This window comes from Symsagittifera roscoffensis, chromosome 5, assembly GCF_963678635.1.
Source record: "Symsagittifera roscoffensis chromosome 5, txSymRosc1.1, whole genome shotgun sequence".
Taxonomy (NCBI): domain Eukaryota; kingdom Metazoa; phylum Xenacoelomorpha; order Acoela; family Convolutidae; genus Symsagittifera; species Symsagittifera roscoffensis.
This window is the reverse complement of record NC_087066.1, coordinates 48,867,650-48,878,975: the sequence shown is the minus strand read 5'-3', so window position 1 is coordinate 48,878,975 and position 11,326 is coordinate 48,867,650. Positions and strand designations below refer to the sequence as shown.

General features: G+C 35.3%; 1 protein-coding gene across 2 annotated transcripts in view; it reads left to right on the top strand.

The window, feature by feature from the left end:
* Positions 1 to 922: 922 nt before the first annotated feature.
* Positions 923 to 11,326, top strand: part of LOC134846189 (uncharacterized) — a gene marked incomplete at its 3' end in the record, with an annotated part of 116,090 nt that continues 105,686 nt past the window's right edge. For both annotated transcript variants that reach the window (XM_063863440.1, XM_063863438.1), the window contains 5 exon segments: positions 923 to 1,863; positions 2,928 to 3,187; positions 4,030 to 4,303; positions 8,515 to 8,586; positions 8,983 to 9,144. In XM_063863440.1, coding sequence (XP_063719510.1) covers positions 3,075 to 3,187; positions 4,030 to 4,303; positions 8,515 to 8,586; positions 8,983 to 9,144 — 621 coding nt within the window.

The following is an 11,326-nucleotide window of genomic DNA, read 5'->3' as shown; positions in this document are numbered from 1 at the left end:
TACGGCCTAGTTGTCAGATCTTGAAGTTTTTTTGTGCAGTCAAAATTATTCATTTTTGTTGCATCTTTTGAACACTTACTGCTCTTTTTCTATTTTATCGAACCCTCACTATCTAAATTTTCTTTTTGTTAATGCTTTCAAATCGACCTTTTTGGTTTCGATTAATGTTTTATTGCCTTGTTTAGCTAAGTTTTGAGTTAATTGACAGCAAATTCCGATGGATTGTTTTTTTTTCAGATCAATAATATTCTATGCATGTTTTGACCGGCTAACGGCCGCTCGGTAATTACTTAAATTTTGTTTACAACTGGTATTTTGTTTCCCTACTTTTCGCTGAAGTAGATTTTTTTCAGTTGTGAAAAAACAAGATGTCAGTTTTGTTTCAACGATTTGTTTCGACTTATATTTCCGTCTCAGATTCTATTGCTAGTACATTGAAATTTTATCTTAAGTGTTCCAAAGCTCAGTTTGATCTCTGGTCTTACATTTTTCGAAAGTTTCTAATAGTTCCAATTAAGTTTTAAGAACTTGATAAATCTTGACGCCTAATTTCAACTTTTCAACATTTTTTAGCAAAACGGCAGATTTAATAAATAAAAAAAAAATGAAGAAAAAACATTTTATGGTTGGAAAAAACTGTGCTAAATGCAGAACAGCCGGTCGCTTTTTCTTATCATTTGGTTGACCAGACAAGAAAACTCTCGCTTGCAAGCCGTTATTGAGCTTGATCTGTGTTTCGGTTGATGAAGCGTTTTACTGAGCAAAGCGCTTCAAGTCAGTTTTTTCCACTTATAATAAATTTTTATTTTGATTCATGTTGTTACGCGGTAGTCAAAAGCATATATTTTTTTCTATTGCAAAAGCTACAGCAAACTATTATTTTAGTGACTGAGATATTTAACCATTTCCGTCATATGTCCCAGTTTAGCAGAACATTCAACATATCTTTTTTTATAAATGGTATATTTTATGAAAATGGTATTCAATTAATATAGGACTTACACTTCAACCGTTTTCGTTGAACATAAGTGAGTACACATACTATCTGATACAACAAAAAATCTGAGCTTCGCTTCTTGTATCAAAAACATTTTTCCTGGAAAAATCCAATAAAGAATTTGTTTGCGGTTTTTATGAAATGGCGTTGCAAGAACAAAAGAACAACAAATGGAAAATATGTGCAAAACTGAACCGCCCACCTGAACTATAATTTGATCAAATCCTCGACGCCATTCAAAGTTTTTGGAGCCCTAAAATAGAAAAACGCTATTTAATATCTCATATTGTGCATTAAACTGTTGTGTGCTTTATCTTGTTTTACCTGCCCACAATAATTGTTCTTACTTTGTTTTCTCTGTTCTCAGCTGGAGTTCCGTTCCCCGCCGCGAATTGACTTTAAGTCTTACTAACATAACGGAAGTGTTTCGTTTCCTTGCCTTTACAAAAGCCAGTTGGAGCGAGATCTTTACCCTAGCCTTATCAACTTTTATTCCATTCATTTTCGCTTCATTTTGTCACTCAAAGCTAGCAAAAAAGTACATTTTTTCAATTAACTTCAAGTGCTGCAGCCTCAGATAAAAATTTGAAGGGAGTAATTCAAATTAGATTAGATATGGCTCGAATTTTTGAAATTATTTGGCTTCATCGCACTTTTTTCAAGTCGGTTCCGCGAGTAGTTATAACAAAATCCCACGTTTGAAACTGTATGTGGGCCTCATGCTGATGGAAGCCCCCGTCTGTGAACCATTAGCGTAATTGGCTTGGGATTTTGTTCATTAGTTCTATTTTTCTGCTTCCGCCATCTTTTGTCATTTTGTACCACCCCAACTGCTGCATGCGAAGGAGCAGACAATACAATTAAAGGTTAGTGGCTGTCTGAATCAAACAAACTTCGTGTCATTTCTGCTGAAACATGCCATGAGAAACTGATTTGCATTGCACTCAGGTGAAGCTTAAGACAAAACGCTGCAGGTGAAAATAAGTATCTTAACATTAATTCTATTTGCCAAATAATGTGGAAGAGACAAATGAGTTACCAGGTTAGTACTTTCACTCCAATTCTTTTTCACGCTTCCAAACTACGCCTAAAAAAAAACAAATTGGGATGTAACACCGTGTATTGCAGAGGACTGTGTCTTTCTCATTATTTTACTAATTCAATTTCCACTGTCAGAAGGACTGACATTTTGTTTATTTCTCTCAACTTTGGTAGCCTTTGTTGTAAAAAAAACGCATTTAATTGATTCCAAGTTGTAGGCGTAATAATATGTCAGAGATTGAATTTAATTCAATTTTTGTATCAAAGATTTCATTTTTTTTCCATTTTTTCTCTTTCAATTTTTTCAATATTCTATTTGTAAGCAATTGCTAAGAAATTTGTTATTTTCAAGCAACAGTTTAGTGAAAAAGCAGATGATGAAAAATCAGCTATGAAAATTTATATATTTATATCTTCGAAACCGTAGACAGTTTCTAGAAAATTGACAGGAGTCACAACCAGACCTAATCAAATCAAGATTAACAATAATTGATCGAGCAATTTGTTGGCGCCTTAAATGAAAAAAAACATATTTTGAAAAAGAATGGATTTTTTTTTTGGTTAAGATCGACAAAAACGTCGTTTTGGTTTAAAAAACACTATTTCTGCGTCACACCGCAGCCCAGCTCTTTTTTATAGTAGCGTTTGCCCTGCTGCGCCAAAAGGTGAGACATTTTAACATGTTTAGTAGAAGAACCGACAAATTATTTCATGCTGTATCATTTTGAACTGAAGCGAAAAGTTTGGGGAACTTTTAAGAGACGCTTGAAACTCCTTGAGGCTCTTTTTCGGTCTCCTACACAAATATCGGTTGAAGCTTTTCTCAAATTGTAAAGTGGCACAAACTTCTGTTAAGCGTACATTCAATATAACAGTTTTTATTTAACAGCAGGCTGTGAAAAATGAAGATATTGACTGGAACAATTTTGGACTAATTTCTGAGAAGCAGCCCGAGGTCAAAAAACAAAAGCAAAGCGAGACGAAGAAACCGGTTGATCAACAAACCAAAAGCCGTTTGAGACCCACAAGTTCAAACATGAACAACCAAAACCCAAAAGCAGGAGCAGTTTCGCCCGAGAGAGAAATGGCGAACAGATCTTACCAGCAATACCACATGGCCAACAACAGCCCAGCTGAAAATCCTGTCAGGTACACATTGCACTCAATTATTTGCTGATTTATAAAATAGCTTATTGCTATTTGTCTCTTGATTACAAGACGATTGTACCTTTTCATTGAGTGGCCCTTTTTCCTGTTTTCAACTCTTTGTTTCATTGCATCATCCGCTCATAATATATTTCGTATAATCACTGATGATGATAATTGTCCATCAAATTTCAAGTGCAGCATCTGTATTTTCATTGAAAACCTGTTCATCGACCGATCAAGCATTTCACGCCATTTTTTGTTCTAACTCAATGACTGCATTTTGCATATTTTCTAATAACTTCAATCAAAGTTAAAATCGCGATGAATTTCATAATCATTTGTATTGGCGCCGAGATTTTTAGCCTGTCTGAATTATTTTTGCCCTTTTGAGGCGCAGCAGCTTCGTTTTACTTCGTTTTGCTTCGATCGCAATACTCTGTGCAATCATACTCCATGAAGTATTCTTTAGATGCTTCTTCACAGCAAAAAGGGAGTGCTGTATATTGTTGGTAGTAGATTGCAAAAGAATGAACATTAAATAAAATGCATTTAGAATGACTGTTTGCTAGTTTTGTTTGGAAATTACTTAAAAGGAACTATGGTTTGGGTGGGCTTTTCCGGTCCACTTGATTTCTCCAGAGAATCTATTTCTCATTCTTAACCTTTTTCTTGCTCTTTTTACTTATCTCAATTGTCCATTTTTTGCTTTTAAATTAAATCCACAGAAAAAAACTCAAATACAATTCAAAATTTTTTTTCTCCTATTTTTGCACAGCAACCGGAAGTTTTATTTTTGTTTAGATTTAAGATATTCTGAGCTTTGATTGTTCTTTTTAACACAGGAAAAAGTCTAATCCTGATCCAACACCCCCACCTCTCTTGCCCAGATCACCCTCCCCGGGCTCATTGGGTAGAGGGGGGAGGAGAGGTGACGCAGATGGAGGAGTTGTTGCCCACCTCTCTCAGCAGGAAGTGGGAGGGTCATCCAGGGGGGCGAGGAGGGGTGGGCAGTCTCCCAATCGGCTGTCCCCCAATTCGATCAAGAGGACAGGGAGTGGGTCTCAGAGTGACTACACGAAGAAAGGCTGGCTCCTCCTCTGGCACGCCGGGTCCAAAGTCAGTTCTAACCTCTAGTTATTTACTCAACTAGATCCTGATTAAACTATAGTTAAAACAACTACATACTGATTAATTATCTAAGTAAGAAACACGACCAGATTAAAGCGCTCAACAAATACTTGAAATCATTTCCATTTTTCACTTCCGTGTTCTGCGAGTTAGTTGTCGTAGTGGGCGAATTTGAGTCAAAGATGTCTGCTGATGATGAGGATCAGCAGGTGGGTTGTGATTTATTATGTTAGTTTCTCTTTTTGACCTTCGGTATTGATTAGATACCTGTCAATCACTGGCCTGAATCGACCAACTCTCGATCATTCGCTGTTCGTGTTAGTTTTAGAACCAGCATTTTGGTTCACTGTTCTCATCCATTTTGTGCTTTAGACTAGTTGCAACATAATACACTTGTATACTTAGTTAGAGAATAGTATTTCAAATTCATCCTGCTGTCATGTAAAAACCTTTATGATAATCGAATCAGATTTCTCCATGTGCTTTCTGGGGTGGTACCTTGCACTTGCTCACATAATCAAAATCTGGGTAAACTTGAAAACATGGGGAAAAAATGACTGAAAACTCAGACATTCTGAATTTTACCCAGAATTTATATATAAGTGCAAGTATTTGACACCACTCTAGAAAACACATCTTGAGAAAATTTTCGTCAAATGTGATTATGGTTTTTGAAACGAAACATTCGAGATACAAGTGGACATTATCCACGTCAAGAAACCAAAGAGAAATCACCTTTCTCTATATATATTATGAAAAGAAAGTTTTCTGATTTCTTTTTTTGGTGTTTCGTATTTTTTTTTCATGATGTTGTTTTTTAGAAGAATTATCAGTTGATCATCAGTTGATGAAAAAAGTTGATCATTCTCGCGAAGACTTTGGCCAATTAAAAAGCGGTTCATGATTTTTTGAGGAACAATTCTGTTTGATGACAATTCTGTTTCCAAAAATTCAAGCCCTGCGTATAACTTAGTGCAATTCAATCATTCATAGCAGGGTCACTCAAACAAGTCATTATTTCGATCTTTTATACGAGTTATTTTCATCTAATATTTACAGATATTGTGTCTTGTGACTAGTATTTTTGTCCGCTTTCTTGAATAAAACCTTACAAGTCTTCATAATAGCCGCTATAATTTTTAGAGATTGCGAAAGCCTGAAAAATCTTTTGCTGGAACTATTTCTGGAACATTTTTGTTAAACTCTGGTCAATAAATGACATTGGTTTATGACCATTTGGGTCCAATTTCCGTACGTCTCTTGTGTGTGCATGTTTCATGTCGCATTTTGAATAAATCGGTATCAATTGCCAGTCAACAGGTTGCTTTCTCGCTATTGCTTGGAAACTTTGTGGCGAAAACTGTTGTTTAGATTTCATTGATATGTTTATGGTTTTACCATTATTGTGTTTGTCATTAACGGAGCGGAGCCTATTTAAATTCAAATTTTTCTAAGAAAAACCACTTGGAATCGATACATCTCACGATTTTTCATTAAGTATTTGTATAGTTTTGTTGTCTAGTTTATATGTACAGGAATTAATAGTGTCTGTTTCCGACATAAGTGTTTATCTTAATTAAATCTTTTTCTTTGTGTACTATTTTTGTACGATTAGTTTTTAATAGTATTGAAGAAGTTAAAATGAGTTTTCTTTATTTTTTGACATGATAATGCCCATTCAACTCTCGCTTTTTTCGTTTCATTTTTTATAACGGTTCTGCCATGTTAAGAGAAAAATACACTGCACGATCAAACCTTGTTAGAACTTCCTAATACCAAAATAATGGAGTTTTTGATTTCAATTTTTTGAGACTACCAGGGTTTGTTTAACCACGTTTCGAACGTTTGTACTATCAATCAAGATAAACAAAGTTTTTTTTGCTTTGTGACTTGGTAATGCTCATCCAACTCCCGTTTTTTTTTGTTTGGATATTCAGACGTTCAGTCGATTTGATAATGGTTTTGTCATGTTAAGAGGAAAAACGAACTGTTTTTTATTCTGTAAAAACTTCTTCAACTAACGAAGAAAAAAGAAGAGCTTGTAAACATTGTTGCTTTAATATCAAACGTTTTTAAAATTTCGTTCTGAAATTTTGACTTTTTTCAATGCATTTTCAAAATTACGACCTATTTTGAAATGCATGTCATAGATTTTTTTAAAAGCACGAACAACAATTTTTTTGCTTTCCTTAAACTAATGAGGAGAGCTGCAGCTTGAAAAACAAGCGCCTCTGTTGCTATAAGTATTGAAATCACTTATTCGTGCTATGTGCTTAGTTTTTGATAATATTTTTAATCTGAAAAACTTTTGTCAGTTATTTTGAGACGCAGAAGCTCAAGCTTAGTTTTTTTCAAATTTTTTAAAATTTTTAGTTAGTTTTTTTTCGGTACTTGCTGGTTGCAACAGAAGCATTGGGCCTGTAGACTATTCAAGCAAATCATTTCTGATTGAGGACACCGTCTGTTTGTCTGGCCATTTGTTTTCGATCAGATAGGCTCAAACAACTACTCGGTCTAATGCTGATTTTTTGTCCTTCTCTCATTTGCTGGTCTCAATCGATATACAAGAATACTGGTTGTAGAGGTTATCATGAGGTCAAATTTTGTACTTGTTCTTAGGCTGTTTAGAGTAATAAACTACTCAGGTTCATACTAAAAATTCAGAAGTTAGATATGAATTTTGATATTTTTAAATGCTTAGATTATAACTTCATACCCGGAGTGGATGGAAAAAATTTTATTAAACAATTTTCATCTATAAAAATTGTAAGATAAGCATTTTTCATAAAAGAAAAATGTATGACAGGCATTTTTGTCATCCCGGGCAACGAAGAAAGAAACAGTTTTTAAAAGTTGTTCCCTTTATGTCAGATGGTTTAGAAATTAAGTTTTATAATTTTGAACTTGTTTAGGACGTTTTCAAATTTAGAAACAATTCGAACTGAATGTCGGAGATTTTCAAAACCACAATAGTAATTTTTTTGTTTTCTAAAAAGTAATGAGGAGAGCTGTATCATGAAAAAAAACTTATTCACATTATGATCAGAAATGTACTTTTTTTGTGCTTTGTTATTGATGAAAATTTTAGTTGAAAGTTTTTTGTCAGGTAGCTTACAGTTAAGGTTTTTTGAGGACTTTTTGGTTGCAACAGACGCATTGGGTCCAAGGTCTATCTAATAACTTTTTTTCTGATTGGGAAACCGTCTGTTTGTCTGGCTATCTGTTTTTGACCGGATAGTTTCGAGCAATTATTTAGTCTAATTCTGATTTTGGTCCTTTTCCCGTTTTCTGGCCTCAATGGATCTATAGGAATACTAGTTGTAGAGATTAACATGAGATAAAAATTTTTTCTACTTGATTTTAAGCTGTTCGGAGTGGTAAACTACTCAGATTTGCAATAAAAATTCAGAAGTTAGTTATGTAATGACGATCTAGAATTTTCTCGAGGAAGGTGCGGATTTTCGAAAAATTTTCGAAAATTATGTCGACTTTTTTGTTAGGTCGGACCAAATTGATTTTCCGAGTCCCGCAAGCACTCCAAAGACTTTGTTTTGGGCATAATTTTGAAAAAACAGGCCATAAAAGGCATTTTAGGCACTTTTTGAAAACGGTTGACCAAAAACTCGCGTTTTTTGGCCCCTGCTTCCCCTTTAAAATTACTATATATTGGCGCCGAAGGTGCCTTTAGAAAAGTTTTAGGGTCCGGCACCAAAAATGGATATCTCAAAATAGTACAAAGGGGGGGTTTGGGTCGGCAGGGGGTCGAATCCCTGAGAGAGGAAAGCGTCCGCGCCGCCCCCCTCCCCAAAATCCGCCACTGTATGTATAATGATTGTTTAGTAATAAATATTTGCAATCATAATAAAGCAAGAAACAAAATTATATGCAAAACTCCGAATCTTTCTCTTGCTGGGTCTAAACTGATACTCGAAAGTATTTAAGCCAAAGTGGCACTAAAAATTGTTTACTTGATTTATGGGATCTTAATCAGAGCTGAGACTGAGACGGCTTCAGTAGGATGATGAGATTCCTTTTGTACGAGTTTTTGTGCAACAAACTGGTTCTTTGCGGAAAAAAAATGGACCCTCCTTGTCATAGCTCTTTCCATTTTTTGAGAGTGGTTGGAACAAAACTTGAACCCCTGTCCTTTGGGTAGAGAGGCGGCAGCTTAACCACTCGACTACTGTATAATATTTCAGGAGTGGACTAAACACTGGTTTGTGTTGCGTGGATTCCATCTCAACTACTACCACAGCATCGAGGCAGAGGAGGTGAATGCTTCAACATAACGCTAAACAAACAAACACCAAAGGGCGACAAATGCACAGAATATTTCCTTTTTGGCTCTAGCTGCATAAACTCTGACCACGCCAAAATTTCTTCAATTATTTTGAATAATTCCATTTTTCAGAAGGAAAATTGAAATATGTTTCAAAAACAGCTGAAGCAACGTTCAATAGTTCCTATTCATGGTTAGAAGGTTGATTTTTGCAAATTCAATTGCAATGCAAAAGGGCAAAAATTGAAAAATTCAAAAACAAATATTTCTTGACAGCGGAAACTTTTTTCAATCGTCTCTCGAGGTTTATGACTGGTTACACAATGAGTTTCAGGAAAGAAAGCTGGATCTTTCCGAAGCATTCAAAATTGCGTCATTTTGTTTGCAGGAAGAGAAGATGGACGGGTCGGTGAATGTGGCGACATGCAAGAACGTGAAGGAGTACCAGATAGAGAAGAATTCTGGCTTCCGAATTTACACTCACGAAGGGGCCGTCCAGCTGGCTGCTCTCACCGACAACATCCGACTAGGCTGGATCCAGGCATTCCAGGTAAGTGGGGCTTCTGGGAGAATCCGTCCCCAACAAGTGGTAGAAAAAATTACCTTTGCCATTCAGAAGTCAGAGTTCAAAATTTAAAATATAAAACATGTCAGCTGAGTTTTGCACACATGTAAAGGAATTTCATCATTTTGCATCGCAGTCAGTCATCTCACTATCTCAACTTTATTTGTGAAACTTCTATTTATATACAAAAGTCAAAAAGGCAACTACATGTTTTAAAGCCTAATTGTTGCGATAAACTTATTAAATAGCTTCAGGTCAAATGAACAGTTAGAGAAGTCGCCTTTCTTGCTCAAACAGCTGCACGGTTTTAAAGAATCCATTTTTTGAGGCACAAAAATAGAGTATCATAACATTAGCAGCAACCAAGTTTGAGGACTCCAGTTCAACAAAGCAATTATGAAAGCACTGTGAAGAGGATACAGTTACATCGTTTGCTGGACGAAAATGACAATTCCAAGAAGAGAGCTTCCAGTTTCAGCAATGCTCGTCGTATATGTGCTTGATTTCACAGGGTGCAGAATGTGTGGGAGTATCCGGTTCATAGAGTTGTCGAGCTGCTCAGAGATATTAAAGATTTACCGATGCAAGTATCCGAATTTGCTGCATGTCACTACTAACCAGCAAAACAAGTAAACCTAGGCCCATCATAGCGAATTTTGTGTTAAATCATCAGAGAAATGCGGTTTGGGAAAATAGGAGAAAATTGCAAGAAAACATCTGGCCCTTTTGTTTTTTTTTAATGAGAGAGTTGCTGAACAAGATTATGACAGTTGAATAACCGTAGAAACAAAGTTTTTTGACGACATTTAAAAATATATATTTCACATATTCAGAAACGTAAAGAGGGCAGAAAATGGTCGCCTGTTATTTCTCGTCAATTTTTACACGAAATGTGGATTTACAAGAAAGAAACAGTTTATAACCAGCTGATCGGTCCACTAATATACTCTATCGAAACAACACCTTGGACTATTGAAGTCGACCGAATGCAAAACGTACTCGGGAAGAAGCCCTAGGTCAACCAAATTACGGAAAGCTTGAAAACAATTAAAAATTGGATAGACTTTGTGGGCTTAAAAAGACGTTAATAACAGTAAAGTCAGCACATAAGAAAAGAAACAACATAATTGACGAGAGCAGTGATTGCAAAGAGAAAAATTTACTGTTTCAGCTTGATTGTTTTCAAATACACCTGTTTTTAAAGTTTTTTTTTGTTATCAAAAGAGGGAATTTTTGATGGGGATTGCTCAAAACCTTTGAATAATGAGCGGATATTGTTTTTGAATGTGCAATGACTAAGAAGCCATCATGGAAATTTAAGCTGTTTGTCGACATTTTTAGTGATCTGCCGTTAGCAATTTGCCTTTGTGAAACTTGGCTCAGAGAAAATGACCAATTAGACTTTTCAGCATTCGGGGACTTGACATATTAAAAACCGAGACAAGAGTGGTGAGGCTGTAGTTTGCTTTTTAGGATTCGATGTAAAGCATGACAGAGGGTAGTCTGCGAGTGTAACTTGGAAAAAATGGTCATCACTTTTGTTTAGGGAAAGTCGATTTCTTATGTTTGCGTTTTAAACAACTCTCCAAAGAGAGGCTTTTCTGAACCTGTGGGCATTTTTGAAGTTTTAACACATGAGATGAAAAATTTAATAGATGAAATGATAGTTTCTTGTGGCTTCAATGTTGATAGAATGGTTTAATCAAATAGGTCCCAAGCCATGTCTTGCGAAATCAAACTGTAGAAAAATGCTTTGACTTTGACATTATAATTTTAGAGCCTACTCGCTAAAAGGCGTATATTTCTTCAAGCGTTGACCACGTCATTGTGGCAACTTTTGTCGAAGTGTTTCCAAATAAAAGCTTTAATATTGATCCATTATTAGCGGAGGTGTATTTTGAATCAACCAAATCAATCAGAACCTGAAAAATCATACGAAATCTGAAATCACTAATAAAAAATTCCAAAACGTTTTGATTTTGTTATTTCTTATTTATCAAAGCATATTAACTACTGATCGGTTCGGGATAGAAACACAAAATGAATTATTATCAGTACTTACTTTAGGTTATGTTGATCGGTTTTGCACTGAGAAAAAAAAACATTATTTTCGAAACAAATTGAAATATGATTGGTCTACTTTGCATTTAAAAAAGTCGAGCGACAA